The 21,344-nt window shown below is 40.5% G+C and overlaps 1 protein-coding gene across 1 annotated transcript in view; it reads right to left on the bottom strand.

Annotated features, from left to right (window-relative positions):
- The window catches only part of ICAM5 (intercellular adhesion molecule 5), a 28,791-nt gene extending 14,933 nt beyond the window's left edge, over positions 1–13,858 (bottom strand). The window contains exons 1-5 of the mRNA XM_087956917.1: positions 13,760–13,858; positions 8,880–9,152; positions 6,086–6,403; positions 2,357–2,635; positions 285–563 (exon numbers count right to left, since the gene is read on the bottom strand). Of these exons, the coding sequence (XP_087813043.1) occupies positions 285–563; positions 2,357–2,635; positions 6,086–6,403; positions 8,880–9,152; positions 13,760–13,826 (1,216 nt within the window). The 5' untranslated portion in view covers positions 13,827–13,858. The remainder of the gene's footprint in view (positions 1–284; positions 564–2,356; positions 2,636–6,085; positions 6,404–8,879; positions 9,153–13,759) is intronic.
- Between the last annotated feature and the right edge of the window lie 7,486 nt (positions 13,859–21,344).

The raw sequence follows: 21,344 nt of genomic DNA, 5'->3' as shown, positions 1-21,344 counted from the left end.
AAGCTTGCCTGCTTTTATTGGGGGTTAGAATAATGAGCTGTTTTGTAGCCAGAGTGCACCAGAAACTTCAGTGGCAACAGCAGTACAGAAAAGAATTTGGACGGGTCATTGTGAGATCTCCAGCAATATAATCAAAGAGATTCTGCCTCTTAGATTCTACTGGGCAATTCCAAGCAGAGGCAAAATGGTTCAAATGTGCTAATTTGCAGGGATAAATGAAACAAGAGTTTTAAAGGAAAACTAGCAAACAACATGCTGTTGCAGGAAGAATATTCTGTACTCACAGAAGACAGTGAGAGTGGCAGAGGTGTGCTTTGTTATGGTTATTCCATCAATTTTGAATTCTACCTCACATACAAATTCTTGCCCATTGTCTTCCTCCTGAGCTGTCAGGTTGAGCTGCAAAGGAAATTCATCACTGGATGCCAAGATTCTCCCAGAAGCATTTTGGATCTGAAGAAAAAAGCTCGGGGGCTCAGGTGCTGATGAATTGCATAGAACTGTCACAAGATTATTGGCAAGGGCCTCAGAGGGGTGGATTTCCAAAGAGGGCTGTGGAAAACCTGCAATTTGGAGAAGAAGAAAAAAAAGGGGGTGGGGGGAGAATGCTACTTCTGAAACAGCTCAGGAGATGATGGCAGCTGTGGAATTACCTCCAATGCTAGGCACCATTTGACAGATAAATAGTCTTCAGAAATTGCTTTTAAACAGATATGTGTAATTGCTGTTCACCAGATGCATTGCAGTACCACACCTATCAACTCCAGCTAGTACAGGCAGTGATCAAATGTAGTGGGAGTTGCTGCTCAATATAACAGGAAAATTCACAGGTTGGAGGGAAATTGCGTAAGGTACCACAGAAGGAAGCATGATGTTACATTTTTGGCATACCCAGAAGCACATTTTTGGCAGAGTTTTATGTATTTATAGTTCTGGGACCAGATTATTTTTTGTACAGCCTGCTGAAGGAGAGAAAAAACAGATGGGTCCAAGGATCATGGGATTTGGAAGATCATCTGATGACTGAAAAAATAAGGCTGAAAACATGACCTGCTCTGTCCTTCTCTCAGGTTCTTCAGAACTTTGTAGAGTAGCTTATCATGATGTCATCTCACAAACATCTCACTGCATTTGTGAGATGACCCATGACCTCTGCTTCAGAAATGCCTTCTTATGGGGCTAGAAAGAACTATGGCTTTAGGAACCCAAGCAAAACCTTAGGGTTTTTGGTCAATGGTTGTTGATGTCGTGAGTGTGTGCTCGCTAAAGGATTCTAATGAGATAGAACCAATTACCCACCTTAAACGGACACCGAATGAGAGAAAAGGAAAGCAATCCAGATCTTTCTGTCTCCTGGTCTGCTGCCATTGGAAGCTTATTCAACAGCAGGCATGCACAAATTGAAATCTTATGCAATCCCTCAAAATTCCCAAAGACCTTCTAAAATTTGAACCCAAACTAAGGCAAAAGGGAGAAAATGAATACATGGAGAATAATCATTATAATGACACTGAATTTAATTGGCATTGATTTGCCTCAGCTTAATTTTTCTTGAAGCTCTCCACCTACTTGTTGAAATCAGGCCTTTGGTATCCCACTCAGCAGCAGGTGGAACTCCTGCCTCAAAAATTATTGCAATCCTCCCCCATCCTTTAATAGAAAGTATAGTGCACTGTCATTCTGACTTCTTAGTGATGATTGCATGTCAGCAGACAACACAAACACACAGGAGATGTGAATAAAAAGAAGACTGTGTGTTACTCAGCTATAAAGGAAGACCTTTGTCCCAAAGTCTGAAAACAACTGAAATATCTCTCCACAGTTTTTGTAAAAGCTTTGGTGTCAGGCCTATCTGAGATGTCTGTGGAGATTCTTAGTCATCCAGGTTATGGTGGTCTCAAAGGTGCTCTTTCAAGAGGCAACTTGACTTTCTGGTTTTTCTATGAAGATGTTTTGTTTCTCCTTGGATGAGAAGTGAAACATCTTCAAAGAAAAACCAGAAAGTCCAATTGCCTCCTGAAAAAGCACTTTTGAGGTCTACTTGAGATCTGAAATAGTTAAGAAACTTGCTTTGAATACAGATGCCCTTTACTTTCCCACTGTCTTTGTCTTATCCCCACCTTCATTGCTCAAAAAACTGGATTCACAATATGTATGACCCCAATGATATAAACATAAGGTTAAACTCCGTTACAATGAAGTGAGGGGACTGGCTTCTTTATTCTATCTCAAAACCTATCACAATAATGACAACAATGATTAATGTGCTTAGTACTGACATTCTTTCTCCTAGGTCCCAGCTAGCTTGTTTTGGAAAAAAGCCAGAATTCTGTGGGAAATCAGAGCAGCCACTCACTGTAGATATGCACGGTTTCCACTGCAGATTTGGTTATGGGCCCCAGGGACACGGTGCAGTTTAGCTGATAGTTTCCTGTTGGCAAGGAAGACACCTGAGCTTGAGCTCTCACAGTGTTACCCGACAGAGTGATGCTGGCATTCAGAATCTGTTCCGCAAACTTCAAGTCAAATTGGGCCTCTTCAGCTGGGAAGACTCCAGCAACCTCGCAGGTCACACTCAGGTTAGAGTTAGCTTGTACGTAGCGCAAAGTGTGAAGCTGGGGATCTGCTAAAAAATCTATAAGAAAGAATGATTTTTCTGATTATTTCTCTGCCGGGAAAGCCATCAGATCTACGAGAACCTCTGTTAAGCACCCTCTTAAGAAGCCAGGTTGGTTCCATGAATCCCACGAAGAAATCTACTTTTCTCTATACATGTTTGTCCTTTTGCTCTCTAACCAATCAGGAAGTCCTGGGACTTCTATTTTTCTTTTCCTGTCATTAATGATATTTGCCTAATTTATCCAGAATGGGCACTTTAGTCTTTGGAAGCAACATATGTCTCCATGGAGGTTCTCTGGAATTGTGTATACATGCAGTGGTGGGCTGTTGCCTGGCTGGACCGGTTCGAGTGAATGGGTAACTATGATAACTGTCTGGGCCTGCCCACCTGCCCCTGCGGTATCCTTTCCATATATAACTAACTTTCTGGCTTGTTCCCCCCCCCCCTGCCCATGCTGTCCAGCTGAGTTCCACGCCCCCCCCTGCTGTACTCACTGGAGCTACCTGGGTAGATTAGCTGCATGTTTGAAGCTGCGTTTCAGCCCCAAGGGGGCGTGTGTGAGCGAAGCGCATGCGTGCACTCACAACCAGCGAACTGGTTGTTAACATAAGTGCAGCCCACCTCTGTTGACATGACAACACTATGCTTATTGCAAGACTTGAACGTTTCCACCTGAACGTATATTTTGAGTTACTGCTGGATGGGAATACTGAGATAACTGAGTACTTGATAGACTTGACAGAGGCTAAGGACTCCCAGACCCTTATAACGAGGTACACCTACTAGTGCCAGAGCAGCATAGGAATGGATTTAGAGGATACCACATAATTAAGCAGTGTTGTGCTGCTGAACATCAATGTGATGACATTTCTCTTGGTTCTCTCCAGATTTCCTGCCCCAACTGCTCCCCTCTCAAGGATTCTTCTAATTCTACTTCTAATTCTTCTAACCAAATGAAATGAGAAGTTGTTTTGTGGTTAAAAAAGTGTTAGCCTTCAACACCGCTTTTGAAGCATATCCCCATCTTAGGAAACAGAATGAAAATGGGGGTGGGAATGGTATGTGGGCAAACCAAGGTTTTGTTTGCAAATGCTCCTCCTTGCTTAACAAGCTGACATATGTAAATTGGCGGGGGGGGGATGGTAGTGATCCCAGAGGAGGTTGGATGGGATATCAGCGGACACACTGTTGATAAGTGTGAAAGCGTCTTGTGAAAGCATCCATGGGACGCTTTTAAAATTTCACAGGTTCACACAATCTCCAATTATTGTTTTTTTCACTGACATAATGTGCTCACTAGTTGTTTTGATCTTTTGGGGGGCCTTCACTGTTCTTAGCCATTGATGGTTTTCATGTTAGCAAATGGGGCATAATTATTTCTAAAACATATCTTCAACCTTTTAGAATAAAGAAAAAATGGCATACAGTACTGTCAGCTGATTTTCAGGTATCCAGGTACACATGTTTATGTGACAATAATTGAATGGGTGAAGAAATCTGCCTGCATCTTTTCTTTCCAATGCCCATGCACTCTGCTGCAGGTAAAATTAAGGGCAGTTTATTCTTCGGGCACCAGGATGGAGTTGTGAGTCACAGCCATCGTAACTTCATTAAAGCAGCCAGCTCAGGAAAAATAAAGGGCAATGTCTTTGACATACAGTTATTCATATATTCCCACTAACAGGATTATAATAATTCCATGTTTCTGGCATCCTCACTAGCAGTATAATGCCTTTCCTGAGCACAGAACTAGGAACTGGGATGGAAAAAGGAGAAAAAAACCTTCAGCAATTCTTTGTCCTATGAATGAAAATCTACTAGCTTATCAAATAGCTTCAATATCTTATCAAATTAAATATATTGCAATTAATCATAATGGTTTAAATTATCTGAGAAATCAATAAAAATACAGGAATTCTTAAGTGGCCCAACTTCTTTTTCTATTTCAACATCAGAAAATATTTTGTTTATAACATTATTGCATTAAGAGTCCTTTTTTCCATTGGGACAAATTGAAGTCTGGCTGTTGCCATATGCATCAGTCATTTGCTTAGCCCAATTTCAAAAGATCCTTGGTTCTTGTATCAGGAAGTGATCCTTCATTCTTTTGGCAAATTATGCATGGCACAAAGGAGGGAAGGTGGGAAAGCAACACTTATTTTGTTATCCTACTCAGCCACTGCTAGCCTTTGCTTCCTTATCATTAGTCTATGTCCTTAAACAACAACAAAATTTTAGCCATGCTTTTATCACGTTGGGTTAATCTTTCTGGCCAAGTGCTGCATTTACTCTTCTTGTTCTTCTTCCTCTTTAGTATTATTTGTTTTCGAGGACTCCTGAGGCGTGACTGGTGTTATACTATAACTAAGTGATATCATTAGAGTTCATAGGCCCAACATTTGGAGAGATGGCGGGAGCACTGGATTCAAATATATTGGAAATATCTATTAAGCCTTTACAGTCACATTACATCCACTATTTTAAGCCTTAAATTGTAAAAAAACAAAAAAGGAAGCTAAAAATATAGGTCACTGATAAAATAATTACTCATGTTGTTATCTGTGGAGATTCTCAGTCATCCAGGCCATCATTGCCCCGGAAGTTCTTTTTTCAAGAGGCAACTGGACTTTCTGGTTTTTCTTTGAAGACTTTTCGCTTCTCATCCAAGGAAAAACAAAACATCTTCAAAAAAAAACCCCAACCCAGTCAAGATTGACTCAGCCTTCCATCCTTCCAAGGTCAGTAAAATGAGGACTCAGTTAGTTGGAGGCTGATTCTGTAAACTGCTTAGAGAGGTCTGCAAAGCACTGTCAAGTGGTATATAAGTCTAAGTGCTATTGCTATTCATTAGCAGTTTTGATTTTCCAGAGGTTAGTTTTGAACCTGGTTCCTGGTTTCCCAAAGCATCTGAGTTACATTCCCAAGCACTGTTTGGTTTGATCCAATCGCCTCCCTTTTGATAAATCCCTTTTCTATCACTATTTGAACTTTCTGTTAATAGTAGTGACTACTAGGGAAAGATTTGGGGGCAGATACTCAGAGACATCAGAGCTCACTGTGCAGAATAAGTAGCAGCCCACTTGCCCTTCCCCATGTAATAAGGTTGAGTCACCACATTTGTCCTCTCCACCAATATATAAAGCCATTAAATACATAATGCAAACCTACGTAACTGCAACATGGGAAGGATCATGTTTTGCCTGCTGATTCCAGATTCAGTTCTCAATTTAGATCAGAACTCTAAGTGGTTTCCCCACAGTTCCCAGCACAAGTGTTCCTCTAAGATCCAAACAGGCACCCACTCCTCTCTTTTTGAGCAAACAAGAATCCCAGATATTGGGATGATGGCTTTTAATGTTTCTTTTCTTTCTATTTTGATAACTATTCACCACCACTTTTATTGGGGGGGAGGAAGCTTCATTCTGGAGAAGATAAAGAATGTACAATAAGGAACTTGCAACTTACCAAAGACTTTTAGGACTTCACTGAATGACTTCTTTTCAAGGAGCTGCCCTCGAGGCCTCAGGTCCAGGGCAATGTGGCAGGTGACTTCCTCCATGTGATTGTCCTGCTGAGCAGTGATGGGGAAGGTCACTAGGATGTCACTTGCCCCAGGAGCACTGTGATTCTCAAAGGTCTCTACGTGGAGCTTTTCCGTTCCTTTATACACTGTCACAGTGAGGAGCTGGACAGGAGCAGCACTGGCAACTCGGCATGTCAGATTATACACTTTGCCCGTCTCCATGATTGGCACTGGGTCCAGCTCTACATGTTCTGGAATTTCTGCAATGATACATGGAAGCCTACTGGGAAAGGATGTCATATGAAGGTGGCAGCTGCTGAAGAAATCCCACAGGAACAGTCAAACCATTTCGATCAGGCATAGACAGTGTGTGATCCTCCAAATGATATTGAACAACCATGAATCCTAGCCAGCATATTTAATCATGCAGCAGAAGGGCAACCACAATCCAACAATCTTTGGAATGACGTAGATTGTCTGCCCTGCTGATCTAGACCATTGGAGATGTCTCCTCTCCAAATTCTCATTGAGATATATCTCATAGACAAAACAGATTTAAAGCAGTAGCGCTGAGCATTTATGGGAATCCTGCAACCCACACCAATCACCTATGGTTTGGTCTATACCGTGTTTCTCATATAATAAGGCCGGGTCTTATTTTTTTTTGAGCCCTGAAAAAATGGCTAGGCCGTCTTTTCGGGGGTGACTTAATTCTCCCCCCCTTGCATCTTCGGGCAGGTGGGCGGCGACAGCTTGGATGTTGACCTCGGCGTTGGTGGGGCACTTTGTATCGGGGTCAACGCAGGCAGCACCATATCCGGGTGTGCAACAAAAGTGCTTCCTAATAGCAAGCCCCCCGCCATTTCCCCGTTTCGCATGTTTTAATATAGGCCTTAATTTGGGGGGAGGGGCTTAATTTCATTTCATGCCTATAAAACATGCTGGGACTTCCTATTGGGGGAGGCCGTATTGTTGGAGAAACAGGGTAGTAAAGCAAGAAGTAGCTCTCAGAAAGGCAGGCAAAAGTAAAACCCTTATCTACAGTATGTTAAATATTTAGACACTGAAGTCCTTCAGCCCTGTGGACCACACATTCCCACTGCATGCAACACACCTTCAGAAACCCATTTTTCAAGGTTTCCCTGCTCAGGTGACCATCTCAAGGTTTGACTATAATTTTAGAGGTACAGTGTGATGGGGAAGAAGAAAACCCAAGATTGCTGAGTTATTGGTGGGTGGAGTAGCTAGAACACAGTATTACAGACAAACTCTGCCCACAGCCAGGAGTTTGATCTTGACCAGCTCAAGGTTGACTCAGCTTTCCATCCTTATGAGGTCAGTAAAATGACGATTGGAGGCAATATGCGGACTCTATAAACTGCTCAGAGAGTGCTGTAAAGCACTACAGATGGTATATAAGTCTAAGTGCTATTGCTATTATTTTCCGTTTATGATTTTGTGCCATTACCCTCCAAGCACCAAGCATTGCTAGATTCTGCCCTTAACCTGTTAGATACAACTTTAATTTCGTACCTTATCCCAACACTCATTTTTATCTCACCAGACTTTGTTTCCTTAGGGATCTGAATGATAAAAACCTGGAAATTGTCTTTCTAGGTCACGTCTTTAAATACTTTCAAAATAATGTAATGTTCATATGATTCCCATGGGTCTGCAGTAGCTTCTTGGCCATCCAGGATGTGATAACCTACTTCTGCAAGGGTGCATGTCTCAGTCACTGAAGGCGACCCAAATGCTATCATTTTATTCTGAGAACATTCGATCAGTAGTTGTGCCTTATCAAAAGCTCTTACAGTCAACCCCAACAAGTTAATTGGTTGCAATCTGGAGACACCTGTAAAGCAACATGCTTTGGAGAAGAGCATCATCGGTGATACTCAAAAGAACAATATCTATTTGGATATGAATTGCAGATTGCCTCCTTTTCAGTGATTCAAACCTTCCAGTTTTCTTCCCCATTTTTCTTCCCCCTTCCTACACTTGCTTCCTTTCCCTGCCATTTCTATTAACTTTAAAAAAAACAACTCTGGACTTAGCTATAAAGAGAACTGGAGTTCTATTCAGCATCTTCATTTCTTCAATGGGCTCATAGGGGAATAAGGGAAAAGGGAAAATGGGGCAATTATGTTCTTATTGTGAAGAAAAAATAATAAGATTACCATTAGTCAATTGCAAAAGATCGCTTGACTTGGAACAGCTTACATCCTAAGACAGTCCCTTTCACATGATTAAAAAGCAACATCTGCCTATGCCTGGTGCTTGGGAAGGACTAGATAGGTGGGCAAAAATGCCAGATCCAGTCTAAACATCTGGCTGATTGTGCAACCAACCAAATGATAACAATAATGCTTGTTGTTGAATCTGGAAAGTCTCATTAGGCTTTGGTCCCTTGGTCCATTCTAATTAGCATCATAATATTCAGAAGTGTCCTGAGTCACATTCTGACTTTGTTCATATATATTTTTCAGACTCTCAGGCCAGGCTGGTCTAGATTAAGTAATTACCAAAACTAGAGGTCTCCAAACTTGACAACTTTAAGACTTGTGGACTTCAACTCCCAGAATTCCCCAGCCAGCTGGCTGGAGAATTCTGGGAGTTGAAGTCCACAAGTCTTAAAGTTGCCAAGTTTGGGGGCCCAACCTAGACAAAAAGCTGCTTAAGGCAGTTTTTTACAGATATAAACAACAAATAGATCTTTGCATCATCACCACTTACGATAGACCATGATGTTTGCCTGAACAGATTTATGTTCTCCATAACAGCTGAAGGAGCATTCAGTCACAGACGCCCACTCTGTGATGTTCACAAGCTGGAAAACTGCCCAATGACTCCCATTGTATATCTTCTCCTTCATCAGCGATGTCTCCAAGCCTCCCCTGGCATCTGCCTCCTGGCAGCTGGTACTGCAGTTCAGCCAGAGAGAACCTCCATGCTCCACCACAGGGTTTTCTGGCCAAATGGCCACATCAAACACGTGCTGTTCCGCTCCTGTAATAGGGTATTCAGACTTACCAACTAGTTGGCCCAAAAGATCACATAGAGACTTGTAGGTTTCTAGATTCAGAGATAGGGAGTATCTTACAGGCTTAAGCAGAAATTTCAGTCCATTCCCTCCCTTTCCCTCACATTAATCTCAAGGCATTTTAGCAATAGACTGTGCTCATCACACTGAAATAATTAAAGAAATATGAGAGTGCCATTCTTGTAGCTGCAGTTTATACACATGAAAAAAGGAACCCAGGGATCACAAATGGAATTACAGGAAACACAGATGGAACTGTTTCAAGAAAACCACTTGCATTTAAAGAAAAATGTACCTATTAGATGGAGTTCGTCAGTACACAAAAACATAATGCTTTTCACTCAGCCAAACTTTTCTTTGTAAGAAAGACTAGCTTTTAGAAGAATGACTTTACTTAACCTACTCTATGAAATGCTGGTTTTGCATTCCCACTTGTCTTCAGGTATTCATCTGAATGCTTAAGAATTTGAAACTGGGCAGAGAACGGTCCATGCCTATAATCCTATTCTCAGCTCTCTGTGTTGGCACACATTCACCTGAGATGTATGCTTGTGGAGGCTTGAATGCAGAGGCAGCTCTCTGGGTTGTCCAGGATCCATAGAGAGTTGAATACAGGTTCTAGTATCTGAAGGTGGCAGTCTCCTTAAGATCATCTAGTGAGTGTATGGGTGCATGCTGAGAATTAGCATTATCCAAAACATAGTTGTGCTTTTTACCATCCAAATAAGCACTAGCTTCAGTCACACTATCTACAATGTGGGGACCATAATATCATTTAAAAGGAACTTCCTGGAGAAGGTTTAAGGACTTTCTACCCCGTTTCAAAATGCAGGGCTGCACAAAAGATGGTTCACTTTCTCAAAGCACGTTGCTAAATGAGTTGTATAATACTAAGTGATGTATCTTCAAAGGTGTTTTGTGCTTAGTTTTAATAAGAAAACTAGTTTGTTTTTGCATTTTGCATAATCTAGCAGATGAAATTGGATGAAGCAGGAGCTGGCTGCATGCAAAGGTCAGTAGAGGTAGTGAAGAAGGACAATCAAGGGGAAATGCTTCTATATTCATATGTCTCTCTCTGCATCAAGGAATTGCCAACCATTGTCTTCCAATGAGTATCATCCTGGCAAATCTGTTAGGCCCATGACCCGGATGTGTCACGCACTGGCTACTCCCACGCCTGGTTTAGCAGAGGGGGAAAAAGTCCCAATACATCACGTGATGACGCCATGATGACGCGAGTTTGACACCCCTGCTTTAGGCAATAGGTAGTTTGGGAACACATATATGCTTGGTGTTTTAATTGTGCTAGCCTCAGGCCCTGGCATTCTGGGCTGGTGGAAAGATGTTGGTTTTGCTTTAAATCTGAGGTGCCATTCACATAGACAAGCTAGTTAAACCAACATTCTACTGTATTTTGGTTTGGGCTAGCATGATCTGAGAAACTGGTGACTATATAATATTAACACTTGCTTAATAATGCTTGATGTTGAATGTGAACCAGGTCACTGTGTATTTATATATCTTGCACAGCCATGGTTTGCATTATCAAGGTTGTCTGGGAATGAAAACACAATTGGCTAATTTCACACATAATGCCTGGATTTACATAACCACTAAATCACACCCAAACGAATTACATTATAGCACAATGTCTGAATCTAATGTTTGTGCTTTGGAAAATCTGAGTCATTTTATTTATTTATTAAATTTATATACCTCCCATCTTATTATCCAAAGTGACCTATCATTTATTATTATCTATGAACCCAGAACACAACTGCATGGTTATTAAATCAACCATGGTTTGGAGTGATTTCACAGCTTTCTATACAGCTGGACAAGGAATAATTACAGTAACATAATTTAATGCCTTTTGGTCCAGAATAAACGGGTGGATATAATAACTCTAGCAAATAAATAAGCTAAGGAAAAACAAGGAAATATGTAAAGTGTGTTTCTGGGCCTTTTTTCAATTCCATAATAATAGTTTAAGAACACAAGATCAAGAAGGAGAAAACAGGACTTAGAATAGAGGAATCAGCAATATTCTGAGCCACTCTTCAATTGTCCAATTGCCCCCATGGAGGGCATTTTATTCTGCAATTTTCCCAAAGCCCATTTTTCAAGTGCCAGCTTTCTTTGTTGGCTTCTTCTTCTTCCTTGGAAAGTTCTGGGCGAGAGTTATCTTGCTGACAGACAGACTAGCGGGAAGTTTTAGTCCTGAATCCTTTTTCCATATTTCTTTTCTAAGATTCCCTTGGGTTGGAAAGAACATTTTTTGGGATTTGGTGGAGGGGAAATCAAAGAATCTACGGGTGAAGCACGATGATCAGATTCTTTTTTGTAATTACACAAAGAGCATATTTTCTAAGGGACAACTTTTCAGCCCTCTGAAATAGATTAATAATATTGGAAGGGCCCTCAGCATTTCTCTGGTCCAAACTCCATCGTGTAGATTAGAATAGAATAGAATAGAATAGAATAGAATAGAATAGAATAGAATAGAATAGAATAGAATAGAATAGAACCAAGTGTGGTTGGACACACAAGGAATTTAGAGACCATTTATTTATTTGTTTGTTTGTTTATTTATTTATTTATTTGCTGCCCATCTTACATAGTGTACCTCTGAACAGCTTACAGTTACATCTAAGCTAAAACATAAAAAGTTAAAATCAAACATTAAAACTCAAGACACTTGGGGAAGGGAGGGGAGAGGCGGAGTGGAGGGGGGAGTGGGAACTGTTATTACTCAATCAACCAGTTCACCTTTGAAGAAGATCAAAGAGAGTGGTGGAAGAATTTTGACCAGCCAGAAAAGGATGGGCAAGGATGAAAAATGAAAGCAAAAAGATGGTTTCCTGCCCCAAGATGCTTACATTATTTTGATGCTGGGGAGTGGTATGATCAGAAAGCAAATTGAGGCAATGGGAGACTGAAAAAAGAAATATTTCAGCTATATTTTTAGAAGCAGATAACAATTAGAGAAGTGTTTTTCACACTTGGCAACTTTAAGTTGTGTGGACATCAGCTCTGAGAGTTCCAGTATAAATGGGCATGCATTTCAGTTGTTCAGAGAAAAACTGGGCTTTTGTTTGCTCAATATTTTTGCATGAATTTCCAATTTTTCTCCAGCTTGAATGACAAGCTTTCGGTACTTTGAACCTAGGTTTACTTATTTGTGTAAATGAAAAACAAAGGAGATTGAGAAGTTTATTTCCAAACATCTCAACAGGTAAGAGATCAGAATAAGGTAATGATATTGACTGGAACATTAGGAAAATCTTTCTAATGGTAATAGAAAGGATGGGCTCCAGCTGCATGCCTAAGCACATGTTGGAGATGCTAGGTTTTGCACTCTGCACTGAGCATGGGGTTAGATCTGATGGCCTCAATCAACCATGTGTGTAGGCTGGGATCCTGAAGGATCACAGTCAGCTCCACTTCCTCTGCCAGATGAGCAAGAAAGACTTAATAATCCATATGATCTCAAGCTCTTGGTTTGGAAATTATGTCAGGTTGAGCTAGAGGACCTCTATTCTCAGGGCTGTAGAGAATGATTTCAACAGCACCCCCCCCCCCCTATCCTAGTTTTAACCCACATTCTGAGCAGAGAGAGAGAGAGTCTGGAAAAGAATCCAAAGTGAAAGATATCCCAACCCAATCCAAACCTCAAACCATCCGTTCTCTTTTAATAAAGCACACACTATTTCCTCATGGCTGCAACAGGAATAATAATAATAATAATAATAATAATAATAATAATAATAATAATAATAATAATAATAATAATAATAATAATAATAATAATAATAATATTAATATTAATACTAATAATACTACTAATAATAATATACACACTGGGTGCTGTGCCTAAAGAACTAGGCAAGCACTTAAAAACAATTGGTGCTGACAAAATCACCATTGGTCAGCTGCAGAAGGCCACCTTACTGGGATCTGCTCGCATAATCCGCCGATACATCACGCAGTCCTAAACACTTGGGAAGTGTTCGACTAGTGATTTGTGATACAAAACCTATCTCGTCTGCTGTGTATACTGTCATTTTTCTGTACAATAGATAATAATAATAATAATAATAATAATAATAATAATAATAATAATAATAATAATAATAATAATAATAATAATAATAATAATAATAGTCATCATCATCATCATCATCATCATCATCCAAAAAGCAAGTCTTATTCTCCTTCTTAACCACAAGTGAATGAATTGGAGTGCAGAATGGAGAACTGGGAGCTGGTAAGAGATTTTCATGCAAAAACAGCATGTGCAGAAAGCAGCGAAGATCTAAGCAGAGATTTCTATATAGCCCAGGGGAGAGGAGGAGAGTCATAAAGAGAGACAAATGGAAACCCTCTTTTTTTTTAGGGGGGGGGGCAGTTTCTACACACATCTTAGGCAAACCCACTCAGCTGCATCCGATCCCATTTGTGACAAGGAAACATAAAGCCTTTCCCTTCGCTTTTGTCAGCCGGCAATGAGAAGGCAGTGGAGAGCATCTCGGGGTCGGGGGTGGGAGAGAAGGGTGGACTGCTGGTCACTTACCCATGGGCAGCAGCATTGGAAGCAGGAAGCAGCAGGGAAGGAAATGCCAGAGCCACTGGAGCTTCATGGCCGAAAGCAAGCTGAGCTAGAGAGAGTAAGAGAGGAGGCAAAACCAGAGAAAGAATAGCTGGCAAGCGGAGGGGAGGAGAAAGAGGGATCTTGATTGGTTTAGCGTTGGCAACTTGGTATCTAAGGAACAGGAAGATGCAGAGGTGGCTAAAAAGCTCGGCGGCAGCAGGAGACCAACTGTTTTCAGGGGCACAAGCTGTGCATTTTAATTCCCACCTCCTACTACTCAGAAGGAAAACTCTCGCCCCTGTAGAATCAGCAGAATGGTCCAGCCATTCCTGCATCCTTTTCCATTTGTGGGATGCTTCCGAGCAGAATCCTTGCCAAGCCTTGTTGTCTTGAGGGGCAAATTGAAAGGTTGCTTTGATGGGTCTGTGCTTGGCATAGCCCAAATGGAGTTCTCTTGAGCATGCAACATTAAACCTGCTTCCATTTTAGCAGCCTTTTAGACATGAGCTATATTGCCTTATTGTTCTGGAATCAAGTCACTGGTTTCAGAAATGTATTCTAGTTCCAGAGTGGGTGACTATTAACTTCAAATGGAAGGGCTCTGACCAACCTTCCAGCACCTCTACCCCTTTGATGCTAGTTATCAGGACTGTGATTTCCTTGCGGCAGAGCCCGATCTTTTACATTTATTATATGCTATCAAATTCAGCATGAATTAATTGGTGCTTTCTAATGAAAATGTGTAGTCTATAATCAAATTGAACTCAATTTCAGGTGACCACACGAACACTTTCCTATAGTTTTCTTGAAAACTACACAGAAGTAGTTGACTCTTGCCTTCTTCAGTTTTACTTCTTGATCTAACTTGCAGTCTTAAGATTTTAGGTGGCCTCCTATCCCCTTTAATCATATCTGATCACGCTTTACTTTTCAAAAGTAAATTTGCTGCTGACCTGTTCTGTGGGCACTTCCAAATATTCTCAACAGCTGTACATCTGTAGCATTATCACATCAATACAAAAGTCCATTTGACAGCAGGATTTAACCTGAATGGGTACATGCTTGACCCGAACAGTTTATTACCATCTACATTACCAACCAATGGAACAGCTTCATCACAGGAAGCTTTCAAGAAGAGACTGGGCTGCCATCTGTCAGAAATGGTGTAGAGTTTCCTGCTTGGGTTGGACTAGATGACCTACAAGGTCCCTTCCAACTCTGTTAATCTGTTAAATAACATTTAATCTGTAGGGGAAATGAATAAGAGCAGAAGGGAGATAAGAAGTGAGTATAGCAATTCCTTGTGTTGATGCTGGTCTCACAGAGTCATTACAGAGACAATAGCAAAACACTTAGACTTATATACTGCTTTACAGTGCTTTACGGTGCTCTCTAAGAGGTTTTTACAGAGACAGCATATAGCCCACAACAATTTGGATCCTCATTTTATCCACCTCGGAAGGATGGAAGGCTGAGTCAATCTTGAGCCTGGTGAGATTTGAACTGCCAAATTGCAGGCAGTTGGCAGTCAGCAGAATTAGCCTGCAGTACTGCACTCTAACCACCGCACCACTGTGGCTCATTCTTTTGGTTTTAATGACAAGCAATGACAAAGACCTCTGACAATATTGGCTTCACTGTCAGGGGCATTCAGGGGCCCATTGGGGTAGATGGTAATTTCTTCAACTTCTTTGCCAGCTTTAAAGAAATTCATCATAACTTCTAGGCTATTGCTTTTCTTTTTAATATATACTCCATTTTCTTACCACAAATTTGTGCCTTTTTAGACTCCATTTTCTTTGGCATATCCTGATTCAAAGATGTAAATACGTGTTTATATGATTCTAAGTATTTATTTCTGCCTTTTAAAGCAGGACTGGTAACTGGTTTTCCTTATGGGTGTTTTATTGCTCTAAAATAGGGAAGATCTACCCACAGATTCTGGGCCATTTTTCTTTTTTCATTAAACCCAAAAGAAAAGTTTCTGGTTTCATTTTTATTTTCGTTTTAAGAGTTTTCTGTATTATAATATGAATCTTACTCCAAAATTTCTTTGCTTTATCACATGTCAATCATAAATGATAAGAAATTTCTTCTTTGGTTTTACACTTCCAACATTCATTTGAAATACCTTTGTTGAAAGAAATATCCATATCTGTTTCAGTTCCAAGCTCAGAGAAAGACACTGAAAACATGAAGACTGATTGGAAAGAAAGGTTTATTGATAAAGCAGAACTACATGTGATTCTGGGTAGCTGACAAAATGGAGTTGAGAGTCACTGGGTTTTTATGCCTTCTTTGGGCTTTGTATTTGAGCTTCCTGTTTCTGCGAAAGAACATGTCCTCTAATATTCTATTGGCTGTTGTCAGATTCCTATGAGGTTATGTAGGGGTTATGAAGGGGTCATAGCTGGCTCTATAGGCAAAAGAGGAAATGCAAATCCTAGGTGCTTATCTAAGCTAATCTGGTCAACCTCTGGCTTATTGTTTATCTGAGCTCCCAGGTTTCTGTGACTTTGAAGTTTGGACTGTTCTGGGGGTGGTGCAATGAAGGGGCTTGTGTTCTGAAAGGGTGTTGGGCAATTCCTATTGTGGCTAATGGCTTTCGTCCTGTGTTGGATCTTGGGTGAGGGGTTGCTTTCCAATCCTACCATTCTGCCAAGGAATTTAAAAATATCCTGTCTTGAATGGATTACCAAATCTGCATTTCTAAAAGCTGGCCTCCTCAGTTTCTGCTTGGGGGGCAGGGAAACTGGGGCTGGTTTAAGAGCATGTTTCTCCATTTCTCCTTTGGGGAAATATAATATCCTGCCTTTTTAATATTCCTCAAAATATTGGGTGGGGCTTCCCACATCTTTATATATTCTAGATAACCTATCTGGTGTTAAGTACCAATGATACATCATTTTATAAAAAAAAATCTTTTAAATTATAGTTTAGTGTAAATTTTAAACCTTTCATCCACATATTTCCCATTGTTCCTGGGCCATATTTCTAAAGCTCATAGTGATATTTAAACTCAGCAGTGCAATTGCTGAGTTCATTTTGATCAAAATAAGAATGCAGGTAGGTGTGCTAAGTGAGTGGGCTAGAGGAATACTGTAAATACCAGGAAAAGGAACTTTTCCTCCGCCAACAGCAAAAAAGGAGGGGGGAGGTGTTGACATAATTTCCACAGCATATGGTTCATCCCCCTCTTTAGGTGTGAAGGCAAGGGGACATATTGGACTTCACTGTTTGAGATGGAGCTTGCTTCAGAAGATGGGATGAGATGCTTTGCCAACTCCTGGAGTGGATTCCTTGGCAAGCCGTTTCAGAGGAAAAATGTTTCAAAATCAGATTGGAGTTGTCTGGGGACAGTAAATCTCTTGCAGTGGGCAGCTACTAAAGACCCTCTAAAGAAAGCAACTAGCTGCCTCGGCTAGATTGTCCCAATTCCTTAACATCTTTGGTCTTGCTTGTTGTATGAAGCTGCCCCCCCCCCCCAAGATTTTCTCCTGAGTGAACAAGCCAACACATGTTCTGGTTAGGGAAAAACCACTTCAAGGAGAGCTCCAGGCAACTGCCTTGCAGGCAGGAGAGGTGGGGGAGCCAGTTATAATAATAGCTGGGGATCTGTGGGTGGGTGAAGCATGCTGTGGCTGGCTCCAGATGGGTCTATATCAAACCAGTTTTGGACTATGCAGCAAGTACAGCTTTGTAGACTTCACTGGCATTGAAAGCCTAGTCAGTCCATACACTCAGGGTATTTTGACATAACTCCTTAAGGCCAAAGAGGCTGGCTTTATATAAAAGCAGTATTCATGTTTTTGTTACTTTGCTTTTGCTGGTGTTCTTTTCATATTTTGCAAAGGCCAACATTTAGTCATGGGATCCTCAATCCCTGGTCAACCCCATCCTCACTCCCAACAGAACAGGTTGCTGTTCTACCTGTTGCAATCTTTCTTTCTTTCTTCTTTCTTTCTTTCTTTCTTTCTTTCTTTCTTTCTTTCTTTCTTTCTTTCTTTCTTTCTTTCTTTCTTTCTTTCTTTCTTTCTTTCTTTCTTTCTTTCTTTCTTTCTTTCTTTCTTTCTTTCTTTCTTTCTTTCTTTCTTTCTTTCTTTTTTTCCACTGAGGGTGTATGTTTGTTTTCCTTATGTTTTTAATCTCCAGATCAGGACTGGAAACCTGGCATTTGCAACAATTGGAACACATTTCTGAATTCATCTTAATGTAATTGGGTCCAATTCATGCACCCCTGTTTCACAGCCATGTTTCACTGACTCCCAGAACTCTTTCTTCAGTATGAGCATGTGTGGGATTGTCCTGGAAGAGGACTTGCTGGGAACATCCTTCCCAAAGAATCATGAAAACCTTAAAATGATACACCAGTTAAGATGACAGGTGGGAACAACAAGAACAGAAGAGAAGGAATAAGTGCCTGAGTCTACAGACACAACTAATCCAAAGTAAATTATTCCCTTTTCTATTATAACAAAAAACAGAGTTGGAAGGGACCTTGGGGATCTTCTAGTCATCTAGTGCAACCCCTGGCTCAAGCAGGAGATGTTATATCATTTCAGACAAGTGGTTTTCCAACCTCTTCTTAAGAACCTCCAGTGATGGAACCCACACAACTTTTGAAGACAAGCTGCTCCACTGATTAATTGTTCCAAAGCCAAAATAAAGTAAGGTGACCAAAGTAAAGAACGATCCTATAATCTTAGAATTCCAACTGCATTTGATTCCCATGCAAACTTCATAGGATCCCTATATAAGCCTTGTGTAACCACAAAAAGCCCCTCCTCATTGTGCACCCAAAAATCAGCAATGTCATTTTACAAAACATTATAGGTTCTCTGGATGTTTTATAATTTGTAACACTTGTAGGTCGGTATTACTGGGGCTATTTGGGGGCATCCTTACACCAAACACCTCTTTACCTGAATCCTATAGAAGCTGTGAAGCACCTTTTTTGCCTTTGAAACCAAGCCACTGCTTTTGGTGATCATGAGCACCTCTTTGCCCCAATGTTAGGTCTAGACTCCACCACGGTGTAAATAAAGCTCTTGGATAAACTGGAAACCTTGCCAGCTGAAAGACCGCCCATCCCAACTGAAGCAGTGCAGTGCAGAACTGTGTTCATACATTCAATAAATATATGCTTAAGCTAAAAGGAAATTCAATAATAGTTTTCAAATTCCTGAAAGGGTTGGCATGCGGAAGGTAGAGCAGAGTTTTCTATCAGCAGTAAGCAGATTGCAGCCAAATGGTTGGGAAAAACTTCCTCCCAGTGAAAGTTCAACAGGAAAACTTTCTACAGCAAGAATTTCCATCAACAATTACTTGATTTGATTTAAAAAGCTGTTATATGAGAATGTTAAAAAAAAAAAAACCTCTAGGAGAAAAGGAGAAAGTACATATTTTGTTTTGCAGCAGTTAAGGTGCTGGACTTTGGGAAAACCTGGGTTCAAGGCTCCACTCAATCAATGGAGCTCACTGGGTGACTTTGAGACAGCTTCACCCCCTCATCCCCCCCCCTCCCCAAGCTGTGGTTTGCTGAAATGTTTGTGTTAAGTTTGGGTGTGCTTTTACTTTTGGTGGTAGTAATTTTGGACAAAAGAGCAAGGAAGACGATATGAATAGTTTATCAGATTTTAAAACTTGTTTTATTTGTAATATAGGTTTTCGGTGTTTTGGGCAGCAATTAATTTTTATTTCATGTTGTCATCCAGTTATACACATACATACTTTTGTTGGGTATGATTAAGAAATCACAATTTTAAAAAAATCCACTGTAGGTGTTTGGCACACTTTTAAAAACAGAATAACATGGGGTAGGTTTGTATTTGTTTGCTAGTTCGGCTTGTTTTGAAGATTTTTCTAAAGCAGTGTCTTCCTCCCTCATGGCCCTTGTTTTGTTATATTCCACGGTGCTGATTCTTCATGGTTGCCGGTGAAGCCTGGGGCAGAAATCTTTTGTCAAAGAAAGGCTGCTGCCCTGAATCCCTGGCTGAGTCTCTGTATCTTTAATGTAGCTTGCTGCACATGGCCACCATGAATCCCAGGTAACTCTGGTAGAAATCGTCATATTGAGCTCTCACACTTTTTCAGATGGGTATACTTCTGTGCTTGCACTAAATAATGCACATTTTCTCTCTCTTCATTTCCCTTCAGATTATCTCTGTCTATATTTGTCGTGTCCGTCGCAGGAAGGAAGCTCGGAGTCAGTGACTGGTTTCAGCTCTTTATTGTGCTCCGGGTACAGCTTGGCTTTGGAGGGAAAAACTGCGGCTTTTTATTCCCAAGCCGCGGCGGCTGCGGCCAATGGCACCGCTTCGAATCTCCCGCGATTAGTTTCCACCAATCGCGGGGGATTCGCAACGGGCCAATCAGTGCGGCTCACTCGACCAATCCGGTCGCCGCGCGCTTTAGCCAATCGCAACGTGGGGCTTACGAGTATGTAAATGACTGTACAGAACAATATTCATTCTTGTTTTTAACCAGCAATCATGACATTTTATTTGAAGAAGCATTTTAATCAGTTGCTTATCTTCGCGTTATCATCTACTGAATAATAGCCTTTATTCCCCAGGCCTTCCCTCCCAAGTTCTGCAGAAAAGTTCTGCAGGAATTCTTCAGCCTTTCAGGGGTTGTCCGTGTACAACACAAGAAGCTGAATAAAATTCTTTCTTCTCTTGTTTTACTTTGCAGTCCAAGAGCAATTGTTCACTCCTTTATAGACTGCCCTGGTATGTAAAACCCTTGAGGTTATGCTAAACAACCATTGGAAGATACAATTTCAGGAATAACTCTCCTAAGGGCTATGTTTCTTTAACTAGTTAGAATGAGAAAGCAACTTGTTGGTGGAAAGACTACCATACACAGTGTGGGTGTAAGGTAGTCTTTATAACAGTGGTGTTGTGTTGCATTTACAATATGTACCATGATGCTATTCTTACAGTTATAATTTTTGTGGCATATATTGTTTTTCTTCTTATCTCTGGTCTACTTGGCTGTCATAAATTCTTATTCCCTGATGCACTAAATTATTGCTGTACATTCTCATTCCTCCTTAAGACCAGTTTTCAGGTATTCAGGTTTGGGCTATTGTCCTGTTCAATTAAATTTCTGTGGCTAGATACTGAAAAAAAATATTCTGAATACCTGGAAATGTAGAATATTAGTATTGTTGGATACAAAATGGGCATTGATTTCATTGTGCTAATTTATGTCCTGATGCTCCACTTTCCTGGGACTTTTTTGCAGCAAATGTCCCCAATTTTGTATACATTTGTATTTCATTGCTTGCTCTCAAAGTGTTATAATTACAGAGCTGTTGTATTGCTAATAAATGCATTATTCACTTCATCTGTGATATTATATATATACTATGGGAAGAGAAAGTGAATTTACATGAATATAATATTGCTCTGTCAGTTTATTAAAAGAATGAATTTATCATACATGATTGTTGGCATTCCTTTCACATGTGCATCTTCTAGAAAATATGGTCCTTGTAAAAATATATAAATGATCATTGCTCATGTTACAATTATCAAAAAAAATCCTCAAATTTAAGCAGTCT

Source organism: Notechis scutatus, chromosome 2 (genome assembly GCF_049901735.1).
Source record: "Notechis scutatus isolate UNSWTSFEM ecotype Mainland chromosome 2, rNotScu1.2, whole genome shotgun sequence".
Classification (NCBI taxonomy): Eukaryota; Metazoa; Chordata; class Lepidosauria; order Squamata; family Elapidae; genus Notechis; species Notechis scutatus.
This window is presented reverse-complemented; position numbering and strand designations above follow the sequence as displayed.